Source organism: Vigna angularis, chromosome 6 (genome assembly GCF_016808095.1).
Source record: "Vigna angularis cultivar LongXiaoDou No.4 chromosome 6, ASM1680809v1, whole genome shotgun sequence".
NCBI lineage: Eukaryota > Viridiplantae > Streptophyta > Magnoliopsida > Fabales > Fabaceae > Vigna > Vigna angularis.
This window is the reverse complement of record NC_068975.1, coordinates 34,334,476-34,358,657: the sequence shown is the minus strand read 5'-3', so window position 1 is coordinate 34,358,657 and position 24,182 is coordinate 34,334,476. Positions and strand designations below refer to the sequence as shown.

The window sequence follows — 24,182 nt, the reverse complement described above, 5'->3', positions numbered from 1 at the left end:
GATGAGATCCATGTTTGATGTTATGACAATGACATTCTTTTAAGTGTTGTATAGTAGGATTAATTATAATGTTGCTTTTATTTATTTTTACTTTTTTACATATTACTGTGCATATAGATTGGAGTAATCCAGTTATCCTTAATTATTTAATATATTTGTCTTTACTGATAAAAAAAATAGCATTATTGTATAAAAAAATTCAATAATTACGAAGATGTATGACATATCAAGATAAAAAACAAGTTTGAGAGTTAAGATGTCATGATTAAAAAAATAAATTAACATTAATATAATATTTAGTTTATAACAAATTATTTATTAGATTATAAAATATAAAATATAAAATTATTACCATATTTTATTTCTAATATATTTGGAATGTTTTTCTACATTTCTTCATTATAATCATTTTATATGTAGCATGCACGTCTTTATTTATTTTTATTCATGTTACGTATTTGTCTTAAAAATATAGGAGTATGAATAATTTAAAAAATAAGATGTTCGATTTGTTTCAAGAACTATTGATCATATCTTACCCTAGGAAGACTTATATCTTTTATCAAGATATAATAATAAAATGACCATTCTTAAAATTGCATCTTAAAGATTTATCAAAATAAATCTTAAGGGATCAATGTCCATTGTATTGTTATTTAATACTTATTTACATTTATAAAAGTGCGCTATAAAATCATAAATTGTAAAAAAAAATGTAAAATCTTTGGTTTGTAACAACAAAAAGAGTTTTGTAAATTTATATTTTAAACAAAGTTTTATATAATTGTAAGTCAACTGTTAAATTTTATAGCACTCCTTCCTGCGAGTGTCTGCAGGTGTAGGACTTTTCTTGTGGAACCTTTTTAAGAGTTTTTCCCTTTTAAAAAAAGTTAAGCTACGGTTGTCAAATTACCTACCGAGCTTAATTTTTCATTGAGAATTTCACTTTCTTCTAGTTGATTTTCGAGGTTCACTTTGCAACATTGATTCAAATCCAATTCATCACACTTGTTTTGGCCATGTGTCCTTTCAGCTGCAGCGGCAATTTACTGTTGTTGAGGTTAATTTCATGATGAACTTGGATTTAAAGTTTCATTTTCTTCATCATAGGAAGCTCGATGCAAATATGTTGTAACTTTGTGTTTTGGACATTATTTAGTTTATGTGAAATAAATCATTTGAAAAGAAAAACTATGTTTTGATTTGCTATAGATTTCATACAGCTGAGATCTAATAGAAATGGTTTTCTTGTAGAGTAGCAAGGAAAAATTTATTTTGTAATTCATGAAATCTTCCTTTAGCTTTCGAATTTTTTGATAAATCTATCCGTAAAATAAAATTAATAATAATTCATCTACAAAAAATTTATTGATAAATTTTATTAACCAATAGTAACATTAATTGGTAATTACTAATAATTAAAAATTTATTCGTATTTATCCATCAATAATAAAGAAGATCTTTTTGTCAATAAATATAAAAGATCTTTTTTTTCTAACTTTTTTCCCTTTTCTTTTTTTTTCATTTTTCTTTGTTTAAGTAGTAATTTAATCCATATATTTAAGCTTTTGTTTCATTTTGGTCTTTATAATTTTTTAACTTAATTGATCACTATTTTTTTAAATAAAAAAACCTTATTTGAGTTGCTATTTGTGTAGTTTATTTTGTTAATTTGACATTAACATTGTTTGTATGAAAGTGTTAAGGTCTAGATTTGTCACATAAAAATTTAAATCAATTTTTATTAAGAAGTGTCACATGTCAAAATTAGAAGAAGGTAAAAAATAAAACAAATTTTAACAAGTAAACATTTAAATTTTGACATGTGACATTTTCAAATATTAATGTCAAGATAGCAGAAGAAATCATATTGAGTTTTTTTACAAAAATATAAACTAAATTGAGTTGAAAATAAATGTAAGGAGAAAAAAGAATCAAAGTCCTATAAGGATCAAATTAATAATTAAATTTTTTTCTTCATCCTCTTCCGTTGATATTATCACCATAAACATTATTATTACCTTTGTGATTGTCATATTCTCTTTTTTTACAAAAAAAACAATTATTAACAAAATCATAAATTTTTTTATCACGATATAGTCAATGTAAGACCCTGAAAAATTAAAGGAAAATGTGAATCTTGGGTCATTAGTAGAGTAAGAAACCAAAAATGTATCAAGTTGTAACAAAAGTTAAAGTTTATATGCAAAATACAATGCTGTCAACTTTGACATGGTTTGGTATTTTAATTATAATTAATTGTACAAATTAGATATTAAGTTGATTCTTTTTCCATTAGAAAGTAGACTCGAATAGTTTCGATTCGAGTACTTATACGCGTAATTCCGACATCGGGAAGGGGTTCAACCGGACTGGCAAAGTTGTCAAAATCAGACTCACTCGCTGTACGCGTTTTGGACGCGTTTTGGACGCGTTTTGAACGCGTTTTGAACGCGTTTTGACTCAGTAAACGCGTTTTACTATTTAAACACGTTTTTCTGGTTATTTAAGAGCGTTTTGGGGCTGAGAGAATTCCTAAGTTGAATCTGAGAACTGTTACCTAAAAGCATTGGACCAGAGAAGTTTTAGAGCTAAGTTTGGAGCCACGAGAAGGAATTCTAAGGCAGAGGAACGTCGGGGAACCGTTTGAAAGCAAGCTTAGGAGAAAACCGTAAGGGGAGCTAACCTTGAGTCTTTTTGTTTCTGTATGATTTTAAATTTGGTATATGTTTAGGATTTTGATTCTCTTTATGATTTTAGAATGAAATTCTACTTCTATTGTATCTTTTGAATTGATGTACGGTTTGGAATTGGGATATGTTTCTGATTTGATGGTTTTGAAGAGATCTTGTTCATATTAAGCATTTTGAATCGGTGGAAGTTTTTAGGTATACGTATAGATCGAAGATTTTGAATCTGTTTATGGATTTAAAAGGAGACTAGGTCTTGATCGGAAATTTTGGATTGTACTAATTATCCGCTGCCTTTTTAATTATATGTTTAGTTTAGATGTTTATAAGATTTAGATGAATATGGGTTGTTGATGGGAGATAAGTTTTTGGATGTATAGAAAATCTGTATGATGGAAGGAATAGTCGTTATAGTCCGGGAAGTGAATTTTCGTAATTTTGGAATAGTAAATTCGCTTGAGTGAATGAGTTAACTCGCTGAAGCGAGTTATGCGTAACAAATTTAGTGTTTTGATATTTTTGACGTTTTGGGAGTTTTGGATGTCCGTTTTAGACGTTCTTTAGGTCGATATGGGGGTTTTTGACCCTTGCAGAGCCATTGGTGAGGGTATCCAAGCTGTTTGAACTACTTAATAGTTCAAATTAATAGACCATAAAGAGTTATGTGTTAATAAGTGATGTTTCTGTGAGGATGTGGAATGTCTGAGTATGTGAGAATTATTTTCTTGAGATATGACTAAAGATGATAATATGTTGACATGTGTATTTATGAATGGAAAGTGTATACTAGAGTTCCAAGGAGGAACTCCTTATTGATTTTGTGTCAAGTACTGTACGTATGAATATAGGAACTCCGACTTAGGGGTTCATTCTTATGCTCTCAATAGTCTCGATCTCACTTAGAGAGAAAGCTATGTGGTGGAGAGTGGAAAATTCTTACCGAAGATCCACAGTGTGAGTGGACAGAGTAGGAAGGATGTAGCTTCAGTGGTGATATTCATATCCGAAGATCTAGTTTGGAGGACAGAGTAGGATAGAATAATTGAGCTAGCGAATAAGTACATCCATATCCGAAGATCCAGTTTGGGGACAGAGTAGGATAGGATGTAGCTGAGTAAAGCACCACTGCAAGTGTAGAACTAGCTAAGAGTTCAATATTCATACGATTATCCGAATGAGTGGAGTTTACGAATGATAATGGTATGTTTATTATATTATTGAGTAATTTAACTTATAAGATGGAAGTTTGGTTATTAATTTAATTTACCATGATGTTTTGTATTGCATTAGCTCACCCTTGCTTTGTCTGTTGTTTGGTTGTTATTTTGTGTTATGTATTTTGATTGGCGATGATCATCCGGTGGATGGGAGCAGAAGTCGGTGATATGCCGGTGGAGCAAGCCTTAGATGGAGGATCGACTGAAGAATACTTTTAATAATGAAACCTATGTTTATATTTCTGTTTTAAGGTGTGGAGTGTAATTAGTTTGAAATTCAGTGAGGATTTGTAGAATAATGAGGAAAACTCTTATTCTTCCTTCTATCAACTGTTCTATTGTATCAATGATGTAAGAACTCTATTATAGTTTGATGCTATAATTATTGGGATGTTACAGTCAAAGTCTACAAAAATGTCTATTTTATTGATAAAATGTATCGATAAAAATTTATATTATCATCAAAAATTATTTTGACTATAAAATTTATTTTATCGGTAAATTTATTTTTTTATCGAAAAAATATTATCTCAAGACAATTTGATCTTAAATTTCTCAACGTGGCTTTCACTTTATAGCATAAATCTCTTTATCGCAATTTCCCATTCTCACCTTCTCGCATATGAATAAATACAAACAAAAATTACTCTCTCAATTCATATGCATAAACATTATTCGTCCAAATACAAATATAACAATAAAGTAGCTTTTCAATTTCTTCATTTGATATGCATGTTTTTTATTTTTAAATTTGAAAATATTGAAAGAAGTGCTGACTGAGGTTCCCACTATCAGAAGCACGAACCACAAGCAATTAATATTTTATCGAAAATGCTAAAGCACATAAAAAATTAAATTACCATTTTATTTTAAAAAAAATCTTGATCAACAAAATATAGAACGGTTCTGTTATAAAATTACAACAAAATTTTAAATTAATATAAGCTTTAAAAATTATATATTTCTCTATGTAGACTTAAACAAGCATCTTGTAACATCCCAAAATTTATACAGTCATCAATTATATAATAGAATATTAACATATATTAATATGACAAAACTGTTTTACAAATAAAAGGGATCGGGTTCACAATTTGGCCGAACGGCCTTACATAGGTACAGATAAACGTACGCGCGTTCAGTATAATTAAGAACGAACGGTTTACAAAACTAAATACCGAACGTTCAACTACACAACTGTAGCAAAAGGGCGCTCGTTCTAAAACGGCCCGCTAATCCAACTAAGCTAACAGCTCACCGAACGTCTTTCTGTTCGGCCTTCACTTCAACCTCTACAAGATTCTCCTCAGCAATGAATTCTTCTTCAAGTGTTTCCCCCAAAGAAGCATCTCCCTCTGCTCACATCCACACGGATGATCATTGCAAGGACAAGACGAACGTACAGATACAAACAACACAAAGGAAACGCAAGGGTAAGCTTATTGAATTTAATCCAAGCAATATCAAGCATTTCATACATATCAAGCACGTCAAATAATTACAACACATACATTCAACTCATTCATTAACTCAATCAAATTCCTGATACTAGACTGACTGTCCGGACTGTATGAATTCTGTGTAGCTACGACGTCCGTGCACCCAGGTGGGATAGCTGGAATACTCGTCAGCAGCCACCTGAGGTTAGTCCGTTCTGTCCAAGTTACAGTTATGGACTAAGACCTCCTGCCATTCCCACACATGACATACTCCTCTCTACTTGAGAACGAGCACTCACGGAATATCAGGATGACCCGCCAGCTAAGCTTACCACATTCATACTTTACAAATCTCAATTTTCATTCAAGAGTCGTTCCTCCCTGGAACGCTCGTTCAAAATCCACAATCATAGTTTCATCTCTTATACCGTTCGCACATTATAATCTTTCCTCTAAATCACATTTTCATTCTTTGTTCCACTTCCATAAAAGGACGAGCGTTCAATCCTCTTCATAATGAGGACGAACGTCAAGAGCGAGACCGAAAGATCTTCTTTTCCAAAGGGATAAAGCTGACACTTTTAACTTGACGAACGTTATTACAATTTGAATCAGTTAAGTGAACTGACTCTAGAACAATTCGACTTATACTTAGAAAAATTCAATGATCAAGATTTAGAGTCAATCTAACTGAATGAAAATACAAAAGACGAGTGCTAAATGTACTAAGTACAATTTAGTTAGAATAAACCGACTGCCAGTAAATGACCGAACGCGGTACGCGAATTCACTGAAGTTTAGGACGAACGCTATTTACTTTTTGGACGAACGCTATGAAAGTTTTAGGACGAACGTTTATTTATACTCATTTAGTAATTATGGAAAGAGCGAGTGTTCGGTATAAGACCGAGCGCTACTTATCACTTACGCTTTGGGACGAGCGTTCGGTATAATACCGAGTGCCACTTAGGACGTACGTTTTGGGTCGATACCCATTGCTGATTCAAAATCTTAGAAATAGGATTTCATATAAGTTGTAATGATGAAGTTACGTTTTTAACAATATGACTAAGTGTCTGAAGGTGTATTCTCAAGCTTCTCAATTTCTCACACAACACTCATGATGTCTACGTTTGGCCGAACGCTCAAACGTAAAGTTATGTATAAGGGGGCGTTCGTCCTCAAATGGAATCCTTTCCAAATGAAAGGGTTCGACTATTTCAAAGAATTTACTGAGAATACCGAACGGTCAAAGACCGTTTCGATAACGAACGTTCATTATCATAGATTTCATATTCAAATTCAACTTACAGTAACACATTTTTCAGTATAAACTTTCATAAATTAAATTACTCATATCATAGTACAATCCATACTTCTCATACATCAACTCATCATCAAAATCATATGCTAAAATCTGATACCATAGATAATAATTAACAAAATTCATAAAACATGCATCCAACACAGTACAACTTCACAGAACAATCATGCAACACAGTATAACTCAAGAATTAAATTTAATAAGCTTCCCTTACCCGGATTCAGTAGTGATCGTTCTAAGAAGATCTTGACTCGTCCAAATGTGGCTTTCTATTCTCAACTTTTCTCTTAAACTCTTCAACTAGAACTAACCAAAAGAAAACGTAGAGACTTAGTTTTCACCCTTGCATGCAGCTGAATTTGGGTTTGCAGAGAAACTAGAAACGAGCGTCTAGGTTGGGAAACTTACCGGTTACAGAGCTGGAAGTTGTTCGATCTAAAATGAAGCTCACGGTGCAGGGAACGTTCCTACGGTGCTGAAACGTGAACGGAGAAAAGGGTGGTAAGTTGCAGAAGAGAGAAGGAGAAGGGTTATAGAGAGAAGGAGGAGAAATGGAGATTCTGAGTTTGGAAGGGGAGAAGGTGCGCGTGAGAGAGTGGGAGATTTTTCCAGAAAATTCACTTTTGTTCAAATTCCACTGTCAGACGGACGAGCGTCCCTCTCGTCGACACATGCACCCCACCACTGACTTCAGAAGTTTCTAATTTGACAAGTGGCGCGCATGCATGGATCGGTGGAGGATTTTTTTTAATGCACTGAACGCGTGGCACGGTGCATTAATGGAAGCAGAGAGGTGATTCAGCATAGTAATAAATGAGACGTGACACATCTTAATATAATATAAATAATATAATATAATGTGACATAATATAATAAATATAACATCATATAATATAATATAATATAATATACTAAAAACATAATTAATAAAAATAATTAATTTCTAACTAACTGATTGAAAAAGAATTTGATATTCATTGGATGACTTTAGTCATTGAGAACATTTAAAGTACGAAGAAGGTTCTAAAATTCAATATATTTTTAGTTTGATTTGAGTATTTTTCTTAATTAATGTCTATACACATCACTATGTTTGATCTAATCAAACTAGTTACATTAAGTCTATAGTATAAAATAACCTAAATCAGTTCTGAGACCTTTCTGGTAAATTGTCAGATACTAATTTTCGTGCCTCAATATATTTTGTTTCAACCGTGCTAATATGAGTCGCATATACTATATTTATATTAAGATATATGTTTTGTGACTATTAAATGACATTGAAGCTAGTTCGATTAGTTGGCAAATAGAAATATTTATTTTCTCTCGAAATAGAATATTTAATATTCTATATAATGTAAATGCATTAATAAAAATATTTACCTATATACACATAAAATGAAAAATATAGTCTCTTTTTTTTTTTATCATGAGCGATATCATCACAACCTTTTCTTAGCTTTTGATAAAGAAATTCATTAAATTCTTTTAATTTTGGGAGTTCATTTATCTCTTTTTTTTCTTTAACATATTCTTCTCATTAAGACTCTTCCTTAAAGAGAAGGTTCAAAAATTTCCTTTAAACAATAAGGTATACATTCACATGAAACATAGATAAAGTTATAAGTAACTTTTGACTTGTAAGTTTATAGTACATATATTCATTTTAAAAATAAGAGTAGTCAACAAAAGTACATTGCTATGCACATGTAATAAGTTCACTTCCTTAATTTGTAGGGATGTGGACCCAAATAGAGCAACTAAAAATCTTATGGCTCAAGATTTAAGAAATGAAGAATCAATTATAAAGACTGTATGTGATAATAAAAATTGTATCTTTTGTAGACAATTGCATGAACTTAATCAACAAAATACTTAATTAAATGTTCAATTAAAAAGTTAAAACAAACAATCTAAGAAACGTCTTATCTAACTAGTTAGACAGACATCTTAATATAGAAGTTAAAAAAAGATAACTAATAAACATATCCAACTCCTAACTAATTCAAATAGAAAATAGCATAATGCTCATTTAACAACTTTAGCAATTAACTATGTCCAACATTATTACATATATACTAAATATATTACTTGTAAATATTTCTCGAAACACTCAAAACATTACTTATAATATGTGACTCAAAATACTATTAGGATTGCTATAGTCAAAATGTTTATTTTTAATTAATTTTTCAATTACTAAATTGGTTAAGATGAATTAGTTATGAATTTTCAATTGAAACATGTTAGAAATACAGGTACATAAAGTAAATTAAAAAAACTACAATGTTTAAGTAACTTTTTCAAAAACAATTAACTAATATGAAAATTTTGGTTTCACTAAAGGTAAAATTTAACTAAAATTAGTTATGCGATTTGTCTATTAAAAATTGGGTTTTATTTTCTCTAGATAATGACCATGTGAATATGAACTTGACTTAAAAAGTGAAAAAATCTATAAAGTTTATCAGGTTAGATTAAATTTTTTTGAATATAAATCAATTAATTTTTTCCTTAGTCTATTTAATCTAAATATTCATAGATCCAATTCGTCCATACAATTTCAGACAACATTATTTTAGAAAATAATAATTACTTTTGAATAAATTATAAAATATGTTATTAAAACATATCTATGTATTGTAATTTATATATTTAAAATTAAAATTAATTTTATTATTATAACTCAAATTTTAAAAGATATATTTTATTTTTAGTTTTTTTATATGACGTTTAAAAAAATTGTTTTACCTTTTAAAGACTAAATGGTCCTTTATTCACCCAACAAAAGACTAATAAAATGTATCCATTTAATGACATATGATGACCATAGTCACAAATTTATTAGGTGATATTTTGGAGCAAACCATAATAGGCTACTAATTTTATCACAAGTTGTTTGCTAAATAGATTTACATTTGTATTTATATGAATCGCAGAGACATATAATGTAAGATCGTGATCTGATATTTAATTATTTGTTTATATATTTATGGATTGGGATAGTAGAAATCACAGTGCTTATTAATTTCCGTTATTTTTTGTATATAATTTTTTTACTAAAACATCATATTTGTTGCAGTAATATATTTTTTTGCTGATAAAAAAATCTCACAATTCTTTTGAATTGCAGGAAAAAAAACTTAATAATTGGAATGAAAGCAAAGTTGCAATTACTGTGTAAGTGAAAGAAATTCGAAACCAATTAATATTTGAATACTTGAACCATACTATGTAGTTAAATCCCTTCCCCTACATACACGTTCATATGAGTCATAGTAACCTTTGCATACGAGCACAAATAAAAAGAGCAGACCAGAATCTGATAAAAAATAATAGATGTAATCTTATTAGCTCACAAAGCACTGATGATTATGGATAACCAAGTTGATTAGTAGTGGACTAAATCAAATCAGACACACTTGGACTACAAGCACCAAACCACACCGACTACGCGGTAACACACTAATTCTAATTGCCTTCTTTCAATTACACAAAAACAATAAAATAAGTATATAGCCTTTTAATTATTTATAGCATATAACACCTCATTATGCATGCTACAAAATTATCATCAATAAAAAAAATATTATGATCGATGGTATATATATTGGTTTATGGTTAAAAAATGAAGATACATATATAAAAGTTAGTGCAAATAGGTAAAAAGTGGAAATGGAAATATGAGAGGGGGAAGGGGTAGGAAAAGGGGAACAAAAGCACCTTGAAATAGGGCCCATAACATGTCCTCTCAAAAGACCCCAAGATGTGATTTTCATCTTTCTCCACTGCACTAACACATTCTTTTCTTTCACCTCTTCTTCTTCCACCTCTCCTGTCTCATATTTCTCCTTCCACTCATACCTATTCCAATTCTCACCATGTCCACCCAAATGCACAACCAAGCACCCTCATCGTCAAGGGCTGTCGCCGCCGTCGCCTCTGATCAGCGCCATCAGCAGCAGGTCCCCGCCCCTCTCAGCCGCTACGAATCGCAGAAGCGCCGAGACTGGAACACCTTTGGACAGTACCTCAAGAACCAGACACCGCCAGTTTCGCTTTCCCAGTGTAACTTCAACCACGTGCTCGAGTTCCTTCGCTACCTGGACCAGTTCGGAAAAACCAAGGTCCACCTCCACGGTTGCATCTTCTTCGGGCAGCCCGATCCGCCGGCGCCATGCACCTGTCCTCTGAGACAGGCATGGGGGAGTCTGGATGCGCTCATCGGACGGCTTCGGGCCGCCTACGAGGAGCACGGAGGGTCGCCGGAGACCAACCCCTTTGGCAGCGGAGCTATTCGCGTGTACCTTCGTGAGGTGAAGGAGTGTCAAGCAAAGGCAAGAGGCATCCCTTACACCAAGAAAAAGAAGAAGAAGAACCAACTCAAGGGCCCTCATCACCCTCCCAAGTCCCTCAAGCAATTGGCCACTTGAGATCGATATCGATGGTAATTTCTAATATCAATCATTCATCTGTTTCTTGATTTTTGGTATGTTTTCAATTTATATGCCACAAATCCCTTCTCTCTGTAGATAGGACAAACACTCATTACCTGTGGGTCGGTAGGTTGATTAACAAACCTCATCACTATGCATATATATATATATATATATATATATATATATATATATATATATATATATATAAGATAGACTCACACTACAATAATTGCAAAAATTCAAGCTTTTAATAAAAAACTATGTTAGCCATGGAAATACTATGGAGTATACAACTATACATAACACAAACCCTAGAAGCATGACACAAACAAACCCTAAATTCCCATGGTGGATTGAGAAATTGTTTGAGTAGAGTAATATAGCAGCTAAAGACGGAAAAGAATAATAATTAGTCTAGAAAGGATACCCTCTCTCTCTCTCCATTGTATCCTTTTCACTCTCTCTTTCTCTCTCCTATCATTCAAAACACTGTTATTGCAGTTTCCTAATTAAATAATTCTCAGGTAGGCACTTTATGCTGATTTTGGCCCTATTTCTGATTATGCTTGATGTTTTTGCTCCCCATGGCCATGCCAGCTTCACATATACGTTGCATGTTATTCATACAAACCAACGTAGAACCTGAAACGTACTTCAATTTCGGTTTTTTATTTTAATCGAATACGTGCTTTTTAATTAATAAAACCGAATCCTTCTCTAAGACCATCTGTACGGTAGTGTGGTCCATAAAAATATTGTGTCACATTACAAACAAGGTAGACAAAAGTTCATTTTTATCTGTTTGTCTCTCTCAGCATCACACAAACGTTGGTTTGTTCAGTGATGGACATGTGTGTGCTTATTATAATGTGTACTAATTAATGTAGTTGTGAATGTGAAGAGAGATTATACGAAAATGACCTAGGACGTTTCTTTTTGTCTGTCTCTCTACCGTATATACATATTGTCTCTTCACAAGTATATTCACAAATATTCTCTAAAAAGTAGAAAGGAAAGTTAAAATTTGAATCTTTTACTTAGAAATAATAGTAAAAGTACATAATGTATATAAAGAGAAATAGATTAATCATAAACTCAACTTAAAAGATTGTTCTGTCGGAAAGATATCTCCCTGTTTGTCATTACTATGTAAGTGTGCATTAATGTGTCTGCTTCTGAGAGTTTTAAAACTATTAGCACATATACTGACTTAAATTTTCACTGGGACACATTGGTTGGTATAGTGTCTCTCCCTCTCTGCCTCTTTTTATATATGCTACCATGCTCATGTATTGGAACTTCTCTTCGAACATCTTGAAAAACAATGTTTTCTTAATTACCGTTAATTTCAATTTCTAACAAGAACATAGAGGAACTTTTTCTTCAATTTTAATCTTACTATAATTATGACATAGAGTCAGTGAGTGAAGTAATAGAGTATAAAGAAACAAATATTTGCTTGAAATGACCCCCACTTATTCATCGTTGTTGTCCCATCACGTAGTTGAATGTTGGGTTCTTATAAACACTGTCTCATGGTTGGTAGAAAATTGTGTTCATGGCAAAGCATACCAAGACTGATGATGATTGAATGATATTCCATCATGGCTTGATTTTGAGCCTAGGAAGAGACAACATATACATACGTTCATTTTCCTATCTTCTACCTCATTTTTTCTCGTATTCCTTCTTTTCTTCTACCTCACTCATTTGTCATTTCTGTTTCTACTTTTTGTTATTTGTATGAATTGGTCTGAATGCAGTGTAAAACGGAATCTGAACTTATATTTTAACTTATTTTGTTGGAATTACAAGAAAATAGTCAATTTGAAAGAAATAAAAAAAATTAAAACCATAGTTATAAATATTTAATTTTATATTAATGAGGTAAAATATTAATATTAATTAAAGAGGTAAAATATTAATATTTAATCATTTGTTGTTTGTTTCTTTTGATGCTTATCTTTTTATAATTCGTACGTGTCTATGTATATGTATGTATTATATATGTGTGTCATTAATTTATTCACCTAAAATATAAAAATACTTATAATTAAAACCCTTATTAACACTAGATAAGACTATAATAAAATGACTTAAAAAGAAGGATAGGATAAAAGTAGTAAAAAAAAAGTTTTAAAGTCTAAAGTATATTAATCAAAGAGTTAAAAAAAGATCAGGTTGATTGAATTGACTAGATTTTGAAAAATAGTTTATAACAATTATGGTTCCCATTTGAAGTGATTAAAAAGACAAATCAATTTAATGAGTTTATCAAGTCAATCTATTCAAGACATAATGGGAGACTATGTTGATGAGATATATGTTTGTTAATGAAGTAATAGTTCTTATTTATATTTTTTATACTTGATAGGTAAAATTATTTTTTTCTTAGTCGGGAAATAAATATATGTGTGAACTTGTGTCCATACTTATATTTGTATCTGTATCTGTTTAAATATTTATTAATTACTCTCTTTATAAAACATTCAAATAAAAATAAAAAATGTTTAATTAAATACATGTTAATTACTAATAAATAATTATATTATGTAAATTTTAAAATAAAATAGTAAATAAATTAAAAAATGTAGCAAGTTAAATCTAAAATAGATATAAGAAGGAAGATATTTATATATATATATATATATATATATATATATATAATCTAAAAATTTGAATATACTTATATTTAAACTATGTCACTTCAATCTAAACATTTTTTGTCAGTATAAAAATATATTGAAACAACATCTATAAATATAAATTTATTTGTCATTATACCACAACCCTTCTCAAAATAGTGGGATAAATGTTAATGGAGACAATAATTGATTAAAATACTACTGCAAAGTTTAAATTTAATAAGTCAAACAATCTTAAATTGTTATATGATTATTAAAAAACATTAATATTTGTAATATCATAAAAATGTTCTTTTTACCTTTAGATGATAGTAAAAAAAATGTTCTAATAATATATCAACATTAAAGTTTAAATATTTACACATTTTACAATATATACATTTAAGTTTAACAATATTCTAGAAACTAAAGTTTTAGTCTTACTTTTTTCTTACTTGACCCATCATAATCCTTCTGCTATTGCAATGAATTTGGAAGATTTTAAGATTTCTAACTAAGTTAAAATTTTATAATGTTTAAAATTTATATTAATAAGAAATTCTTTTTAGGGAATATTGGTTTTTATTATTTATGACTATGAGAAATTAAAATAATAAAAAAAACACTAAATTGCCATTATCCACATGAATAGTATTTTTAATTATTTCTAAAGGTTTCCCTTCCCATAAATTCTTTTTTCACTTTCAAACGTTAAATATGCTGTGTTTGGAAATTATGTTATTACTATATTGTTTGTTGTTATAATTAAGGCCTTGAATGAACAGTGTGTGTGAGATACTCTAAGTAGATACATTCTTTGTTGGACACTGAACATATTCTAAAAATAAATTATATTTATTAACAGTTTTTCATTTTGGTTAGCCCTTCTTAATAGATGTTAACTGTTGGTTTAACTATTACTATCATATACTTGTAATAAATTGCAGGCTTTAATCTATTTTTAAATATATAAACAATCTTAGTCTATGGATATATCATTTAATTATTATGAATTAAAAACGTTAATATATATAACTTCATGAAAAATTCTTTTATTTAATTTTATTTTAAATATATCTTAGTACTAAGCAATCGTCAGTGCTAATATAGAGTATGCTTTTTATTATTAGAAGATTACATGTTAACAGTTGGGTATAATTGTTTAATCTTAAAAAACTGAGAGACCGGATTCGTTATATATGTATAGAAATTTATAAAGCAGTCGAATTTGGCCTAAATTGTATTGTACTACAATATAATATATTATGTATACATAAATAAATTCCTACACATAAACTATTTACGAATGTGATGCATCATACCATTAATTAGCATCTATAAATATGCTTAGAGTTTATTTATTTTTGGTTGAATGATAAAAACAAACAGTCTCTAGAGACTTAAACACCAATAAGATTTAAAATTAATATCGATTCATATCATTTTTTATCTAAAATCTTAAAATAATGAATGAATCTTTTATTTTTATATATTATTCTACTTTTTCATTTTTATTAAAATGTAAAAGTATAAGAAATTAGAGTCAAAAGTATTCTGAAAACAAACTGCATTGTACAGAATGATGAAACTTCTTTTGGCACCAAACAAGTTGGACGACATGCACCATAATGTCTGACTTCACCTAAACTAAACTACTTTTGCATGTTTGGTGTGCATATTTGCAGAAACAAAGATTTAGTTTTTTCGAAAATGCTTCTATGTATTGCAATCAAATTTTTATAGTGACTTCTCAGTGAGATTATGTATATTATTGTAACAAGTGACTTTGCTAAGCAGTGTTGCATGCAGGGGCCTGACGAAGACTTACTCGAACTGGGGATTTAATACGCGAAAGTGAAAGAGCATGTCCTAAAAGTATCATCATTCTGCTGCTTCGACTAAAAATTATGACAGAAAAATATTGAAATCCCATTACTTAATTAGTACGTAGTTCTGAACATAATAATCCTTTTGGAGCAAGTTTGGTCTGAGTAGGTCTTAAATATATATGCATATATATATGTTCTATCTTGTAAGTTGTTATCACATATTAGACCTCTTCCCCAAAATAGAAACGTTGAGGATCGAATGGATAGATTTACAGATGTTTACTATTTTATACGATCTTATATATATCCTTTCTCACACATGTCCATACACATCTGAAAGCTTCCGTCCAAATATTCAATAATTAAAATCTTCATCACAATCTCATTACAAAACATGCACTTGTCCGTCCCTTATATAATTCTGAAGCAGCAGTCAAAAATGAGATCTCTCATATGTTGCTGCATTTGAGGCATTGCATTGGAAGAATTATAATTACAAGATTAAGGAAAGTTATAGGCACTGAAGTTTTCAACCATTCCCTCCCTCCCCCGTTATTTTTGGCTATTCAATTTGCCTACGAACAAAGTGTATTAAACGGTTCCTCGTTCGTATATGTTAAAATCACTTAATTCCCTTTCGAATCTTATAAGATGATTAAATAATAACAGGGTTTATTAAGTTTCAAGTTTGAATTTTAGTTAAATTGTTGAGGTTGTTATTATCTTATTTCATCGTCGTACTTGTCTCTATATTTTTAAATATATGAAATTATGTAATTGAAGAATCATCATCCTTATCTACACAATAGCAGCAATAGGAAAGACCCATTGTTACTTGTACGCAATGACAGATGTTATTAAAAAGCATGTGTATTTCATTGTCACCAAAATTTCAGTAAGATTTAAAACTTTATTAAACATATTAATTTTTAAATTAAAAGTATGATTTTAGTTATTTGACTTTTACACAAGTTCAACTTTTAACTTATGCAAATCTTTATCCATGGGATAGAAAGATCAATCAATTAATAAATGAAGACGAAAGTTTATCAAGAATCACCTTCAATGAAACACAACTCATATCCTAAGAAACTTAACTAATTATAAATAAGAGGATTTCAAACCCACAAAAAAATTGAAACTAAATATTCTAATTAAAGACTTTTCTACTCTTTTAGCTTGCATGTCTCCCGAAAGGATTAAAAAAGACTATAATCCTTTATACTAATATGCACAAAAAAAAGTCCTTGCATAGTATATGATAGTCATATGCATGTAAGGAGATGTCGTACTTTTGAGTACACGAGATCGGAAATGCAAGCATGCACCAAGGTGTTTATGGCTTGTTTGCATAATTATTTAATTCTTAAGCTTTTGAAAACTATTTAGTTTTTAAAATTTGTAAACTACTAAAATAAAGTAGTGACTAAACACAAATTTCGTACCATTTCCAAGTCGAGTTTTTTGTAACGATGACGAACGAGCTTTTCCAAAATCCAAACCACCCATGTAGTCGAAGAATAAGTGGAATAGTAGATGAACTTTGAGAAACACCAATTTTGACTTGGACTAAGGTAACAAATGGTTATTCAACAATGAATATATACATTGCCTATGTCGGAGTAAGTTTTTGAAATAAGGGCTTATATATCAAACACAAGCAGAACAAATGAGAAATTTTTGGTCGAGTTCGAACAAAGTACACATTTTTTCACGGACCGAGTTTGTTTTTACTAATATTAGCTAGGCGTTTTTAATGTGAGAAACTGGACGACAATGGAAACTATGTTGTTTTGTTAATTACCTGTCTAACTTATCACAGCGCTTTGAAAAAACAAACCAGGTAGTGAAAAGGGAAAAGGGAGGGCATTTGGCATAAGAGTGTTATACATTGGAGCAAATTCTATATCGGAGCCAAATTAGGCCTAGCACAGTCGCTGATTTAATTTATAAGGAAGGACTAATAACAACAAATAAAAGGCTAGCTAAAAGAATCCAAAATTACTCCAGGATAAATTTCTATAGGAGATATTTCCCTCATGACAGTATATCAGCTGAAGATATGTACTTTTCCCACGACTAGACCCAAACCAAGACAGTTTTTCAAGCACCATTATCCAACCATCGCCCACTTCACCAGGCTAGCTATACATATCTGCAGCAATGAACAATTTTGTCAAAATAGTTCAGCAGAGCTGTGAGAAGTGTATATTAAGATATGTTCAATCTGAAATTATAAATACTTCTTTAAATACAAAAGGTTTAGAATAAAAGAATAATTCATAACTACTCTTATGGTATTATTTCACTAGTTAGATCAGATCGTAGATCACCAAGATTCTAACAACCACAACATAATTCCTGTATGTTTCAAGTCAAAAGAAACGGACACATTTACATAATTGTATTGAAACAGCAAAAAATAAATTATTTCTAAAGTGACACCTTATCTAGACCACCTCCATAGTATATATGCATGCAATCAATTGAAATTAAAAAACACGAATGCCTTTAAGTGGTAATATTTATCCACAGGTAATAATCAAAGTGTATAAAATGAGATTGGATAAGAATTCCAGATTTTTGTACCTAAAGATATCTATGAAATGACACTTATTCCTGAATGACTAAAACCAAACAAACTTGGATTGATTAGTAATCTGAAGCAGTTGTCTCGCTGAGCTCAGCAATATAAATATGAAGTGAAGCAAGGTTACAAGTGTTTGGTTTTCTACTGCTGGAAAGGAACCTAACGCACATTTTACCAATATGCAACTAGTTCTTGCTTTTCCATTTACATGCTTAGAAATGAAAATAAAAAACACACTGGTACTCATCCCACCGAAACCACGGAACTAAAACCCCAAAGATCATCTGTAACTCCTTATTTGTTGAGATCGCATTACTACAAATTATGCAAACATTAAAAACGGAACATCTTATTGGCACTTTTCTTAAACCCATAACTCCTAGAAAGCTGACATTTAGTAGCACTGGCCTGAAAACGAATCAAGTGAATTTAAAAAGATAGTAAAACTACCGTTTCTCAAGCAAAAAAAAAATAGTCCTTACATCGTCATATAAGTGATATAAGTTATAATCCTAACACATACAATAAGAAACAGGGTAGAAATAAGACAACCTCGATAATCAAAGGAATCTTTACCATTTTCCTCACTGTCTTGATTTTTATGAATATTACGACTGAAAACAACATCAAAAGAAAAGTATTACTGGTTTCCAGTTCTCTTCTTTTTCTCCTACAACAAAATCAAACTTGCTCAAAACCCCATACCTTCCAAACCAATAACTCACCGTTCTCCTCCTTTCTTCAAGCACATAATGTGTCGTACCTATTCATTGTTTGACAGGAAGATATGTCCAAATTATATATTTAATATAAGAAAACTGGAGTGGTAAAAAGGATAAAATTGGGGAACAACAATTGACCAGAAGCCAATCCAACTGAGGGGGTTCAAAGCCACCAGCAAGCCAGAGCCAGCATCAAATTTTCATCTACACACTTAATGTTCTCAGCATAGGACCTTACTGAGGATCTAGGTCATCATTACTTCAGTACAGGACAAATGGAATCTTGCTGATTTTTAATTCATCGATATTAGAAACTTCTCTAAAATAGTATCCTAACTTTTCTATTATGCAGATTAGCAAGCAATAATCAGAGGACAAAGAAAAGAGCTGCACCATGCAGAAATAAGAAACAAAACAACTAAGCTACAGATTGGATACCTTGATCCTAACCTAGCTTTGCACATCCGTACCAATAGGGATCATGTAGCAACTGGAATCATTAACTCATCATCAATCCATATTTAAATGAAATCTATCAACTTGAACCATACTGGTATCTATCGAACCGAGTAAATGAATTAAAGGACATTTGGTAAATCAACCTCCCGAGCCTTTTATCTGTGTCTCAAGCCCATTCTTTAAAAAATCCGGCTCACTTCACACAGATAGAAAACCTGGGACATGTTACAGTGCTTGTAGTTGCACCTTTGTTGAAGATTTGAACAGAGCAGATAATAGATGCCGCTTCCTGCCAGACTTCACCATTACCTACCTATGTTGAGAACAGATGACAAGTACAAATAACTAGAGAGGACACTGAAGGTTTTCCTTTGAGAATTCAAACCACATGGACAGCTTGGGAGCTGTATGACATCAATCGTAACTCTTAACTGAGTTGAAATGGAACTGGACTGAAATAGGTTTGTGGTGGGCACATAAGAAATATTCAGAGTTCATATCAAGTTCCTCAGTTTCGTAAGATGTACCCAAATACAACATTTAAAATGGCTAATTTTTAAATTAAAATAAGTGACTCTATTAAGCTAGAAAAAAAAAACAAAATAAATTAAGCTAAATTAGGAATGGGTTGTGCCTGCTTCAAGATCGAACAAGTGGCACATTCACTAACCAACATGTTGCTTCTCCCACTACCGCCACATCGTTTTTTTTAGTCAACACAGGCTACATTTCCGAATTCAAACTAGTACCTATATCCATGCATTGCACGGGTATAGGTACTAGTTTGGACACATTCTTAAGCCATTGTCCATAGATGACCAGGCAAACCAGAGAGCAATTTGTACAAGTTCAGCGTTCATTGTCAGTAATAGCAGACAATTACTCCTTAGTTGCTAAAGAATACACAGGAGAAAGTTAAATTCATTATGACATTTGTGCCTCAACTTTGCAAAACCACGAGTTCAAATAACCATATACAACAGATTCAAGAATCCATAAGGGACCTTAAATTTATAAAGTTAACTCATTAAAGTCGTTTTGTAAAAATGGACACAAAATAGGAATCCATTTTTAATAATACTAAACAAGATTAGTAAATAACATTCATAAAGCCTTTCTTGGTATTGAAGGTATGGCATAGACAATATTTCTCAATTTGGCAGAGAAATCATGTGTTACCAATTGTGTTATTTTTAGTCAACATATAACTGCCATCATATTCCTAATATCCATCTACTAAAGCTACTGCATGGTAGCGGTTTCCTATCCACTAAATCAACATCAGTGTGCCACAAAATATCCAGGAGTTCAATCATCAACATGTTTCCCCCGATTTACCTTACATATTAGTACACAACTACCCAAAACCGCATCACATTTATGAAAGTTGAAATATAGCACACATGTACCACACATGGTTCAGCACTGCATTTATAAAAGCAGAAACACAGCATCAATTTACCAAGATTGGCTCTATTTCACTCAGATACAAAAGGAAAGGGAAATATATCATTAACAACAGCCACTGAATGCAGAACTAAGAAACAAAGCTTTGAATGTGAGAATCTTCCACACACTACTACCACAAAGAAAGATAAAAAAAATGTTTGCAGACCTAAACACATCTGTATACAGAAGTTAATGAGCAATACATGTGATTTGTAAGGTTTGAACACCATTTTAGTCCACCAAAACACTAATGAATCCTTGAGTTTATAAAAAATTCAAGCTAACTTAGAGATTAAGATAAGCCATACAAAAAGAATAACGTTGGACCCTTCAATCAAAAGCTTTAATAGACCACCCACATTAATGTCAATGTCACCATAAGCTTAAAAAAGTGATTATAATACTAAACCAACATCAGAACACAGATAAAAATGTATAGCCATGAAGACTACCTCAACTCAATGCCTCAACCATTTATATAGAAAAACAGTTCATAAAAAAATATCTCAACATAAACTATGATACCTGCCAAAACGAAGTACTAAAGTGAACCACTTGCTAGTATATTTAATTGCAGAACTACAAGAAACAACCAATTCAGAGCATTCAGTGAACGCCTAGAGTCTAAAAGCAACACACAAAACCTATTTTTCTTTTCCCAAAAAAAATGTAATTCACCGAAGAATCCCCTGGCGACCCACAACCCTCAAGTTCAAAACATAATTCGTTCGTTGAAAAACCAAACACTAAAAAGTACAACGCGGATCAAATCAAGCCAAAAGGAGGAAAAGGTAGAAAGAAATTGTATCTCACCGTTAGAGCCAGATCGTTTCCCCCGCTTAATTCTCTCGAGCTGAACCTGTGTGTCCATAAACATCTGCATCCTCTGGACTTCAAGATCTTTAGCAAACTGCATCCTCTGTTTCTCCAAATCCACCATCTGCCTCAGCTTCTGACCCTCCACTCTCTCATACACTTCACCAAACCTCTCTATCGCCTTCGCCAATCTCCTCATCCCTTCCCTCTCCTTCTCCCCTTCCTCCACCTCGCTCCCCCTCCCTTCATCTTCGTCCTCCTCCTCCTCCACATCGTCCGCCTCCTCCTCTTCCTCTTCCTCTTCGTCTTCGTCAGCCTCCGCAGCCGCCGCAGCCGCGGCAACAGCGGAGTAATTTCTTCTGAAATAACCCTCGTCCATCGCCGCCGCAGCGGCGGAACGCTTCTGAGGCAGCGCGACGGCCGTCGGTGTCACCGCAATCGCAGGTGAGGAGGAAGGGTTCTTCCGATGCGGAAGCAGCGGAAGAGCCACAGGCGGCGAAGGAGACGGCGAGGAGGAAGGAGGTTTCTTGGCGTTGAAATTAGGGCCAATCAGAGCATCCAATCGTTCGTAGAAAGGCCAGGAGGAAGAGAGAGTACCATTGGAGGACGAAACCCTAGCCTTCTCGATCTTGTACTTCTTCTTTATGGTATCGATGCGGTTCTTGCACTGGACGTCTGTGCGGTGCGTCTTCTTGGTGTGTCCGTGGAGCGCGTTGACAGCATCGGCGACATCCTGCCAATCCTTCTGGCGGAGGTTGCCGCGGTTGAGCTCGAGGTAGCGTCGGCCCCAGGCGTCAACAAGCGTGGAAGAGGCCTCCTCGGACCAGCAGTCCTCGCGAACAGGGACGGGGCGCGACGGCGGCGCGATGGAGTCGTTGAAGTCGGGCATCGGAAAACAGAAATTAGGGTTCGGGGAAGAAGAGAGAGAAAGAGAGAGGGAATGCGGAAAGAGAAAGAAGAGAGAGAAAGCGAAACGGCAAGGCGAAAGAGTGGGAAGGGTGGGGGATAATACGGTACGGTCGCCGGGGAGGGGCGCGTGTTGTTGGGGGAACCCCCAGTGTGTGAGTGGCTCGCGTCATCGGATCGGCTCGGCTTGACCGCTACAACTACTATCGGAAACACCCAATTATTTTTCTGTTTTTTAAATTTCACATTTATTAATTAATCAATCAATTCATATAATCTTATCATGCCATTTCCATTGTCAATGCCACTTGTTTATATTATTATAGATTATAATTTATAAATGTGTGGGCAAATACATATTATTCTAATTTTTCAATGTGTTTTGAATTTTTAGAGGGTGAAGGTTGGAGAGGGAGGCCAACGCGCGTTGTTGCCGACTTGACTTGCGGTGTGTGATGGCTTCAAATTCCGTTTGGTATTTTTCTTCTTTTTTAGATTTTATTTTCATTTTAATAATAATTTTAGGACAAATAATTATAATTAAGGAGAGAGATAGAGTTTGAGATTAAGAAGATAATTAAGATTAAGATCAAGGCCTTAAGCTGCCAGTGGATTGGTGAAGATTGAAGATTAAGATTCAGTGGGTGCAATATATACCTTGCGTTGCCTCTACACTCTCTTTTTCTGTTTTCTTTTCTTAAATAAACATGCCGCGATCCGTGACTACTCCGATTCCACAGTAAGCAATTATTTACTTTTAATTAATAATTTTTATCAAATAAAATTAGTAAGTATTATTTAATTTTATATATTTTTCTTAAAAAATACATGAATTAATTAAGTAATTCATTTTTATTAGTCAAATATTAAATTAGAATAATATCTGTATAGTAGTGCAAAATGTTAAATTTAGTTATGAATGACCATATGTATAATTAGAATTTCTTTTTAAATAAAGTTATACTTGTCCACCAAGTAGAAAGTTAAGACAAAACCCATGTAACTCATTTTTGTTTTATTACTTTGCAATTTCAGCTTAAGGAATTCAAGGTTATTAGGTCATACTCTTATTTTTATATATTTTTTAAATAAAAAATTATTTTAATTTTTAAAGTGAATTTTTGTCTAAAAAATGAAATAATTAGTTATTTTAACTATTTAACAACACAATAATTATAAAAGATATTAATGATAACAAAGACATTTTACTATAATATTAAAAGTATTATTTTAATTAATATTTAAATTATTGATTAATAAAAGTATTTAATTTAATTACTTAATTTTATATAGTTATAAAAAATATTACGTAAAATTATATAATCAAGCCTATGTACTTAAGATTATTTACTTAATTTGTTTTAAAAAAGTGTAAAAGTAAAATTTTATTTACAAACATTTAACTTTGTTTTAAAAGCAGTTAGAAATTATTTTAATTAATTCCAACCATTTAAAATTGTTAAGAGTAATTTATTAAATTTAACATAACAAGTAAAACAAGCCTATTAATAGCTATATGTCATGTCATTGTTTACTATACTCACCACTCTAAAGGTCTCAAATTTCTTGAGTTTCCAACTCAGTTGCGCAAAAGAAAAAATGTGAATTCCAGATCCAAAGGAGTTTTCATAAAAGAAATAGACTATTGGGCATGAGATAAACATAAGTACAATCATGT

General features: G+C 31.8%; 2 protein-coding genes across 17 annotated transcripts; one reads left to right on the top strand and one right to left on the bottom strand.

The window, feature by feature from the left end:
* The first annotated feature begins 10,272 nt into the window (after positions 1-10,272).
* On the top strand, positions 10,273-15,878 carry LOC108341933 (protein LIGHT-DEPENDENT SHORT HYPOCOTYLS 10). Of its 2 annotated transcripts, none has more exons than XM_017579619.2 (2): positions 10,273-11,117; positions 15,531-15,878. In XM_017579619.2, the coding sequence occupies exon 1, from the start codon at positions 10,552-10,554 to the stop codon at positions 11,101-11,103; it is 552 nt and encodes a 183-aa protein (XP_017435108.1). In that variant the 5' UTR covers positions 10,273-10,551; the 3' UTR covers positions 11,104-11,117; positions 15,531-15,878. The 2 variants fall into 2 exon arrangements, with proteins under 2 accessions (XP_017435108.1, XP_017435107.1); XM_017579618.2 differs by having other exon boundaries at positions 10,276-11,117; positions 15,543-15,878.
* Positions 15,879-17,409: 1,531 nt separating this feature from the next.
* LOC108343047 (trihelix transcription factor ENAP1) lies at positions 17,410-23,103 on the bottom strand. Of its 15 annotated transcripts, none has more exons than XR_008250187.1 (6): positions 21,596-23,098; positions 21,308-21,361; positions 19,313-19,785; positions 19,013-19,078; positions 18,858-18,915; positions 17,545-17,717 (listed from the first exon to the last, which is right to left on the bottom strand). XR_008250187.1 is itself a non-coding variant. In XM_052879702.1 (4 exons), the coding sequence occupies exons 1-4, from the start codon at positions 22,485-22,487 to the stop codon at positions 17,704-17,706; spliced, it is 1,026 nt and encodes a 341-aa protein (XP_052735662.1). In that variant the 5' UTR covers positions 22,488-23,103; the 3' UTR covers positions 17,410-17,703. The 15 variants fall into 15 exon arrangements, 8 of the variants coding, with proteins under 8 accessions (XP_052735662.1, XP_052735663.1, XP_052735664.1 ...); XR_008250189.1 differs by having other exon boundaries at positions 18,878-18,915; XR_008250184.1 differs by lacking the exon at positions 19,013-19,078 and having other exon boundaries at positions 18,878-18,915.
* Between the last annotated feature and the right edge of the window lie 1,079 nt (positions 23,104-24,182).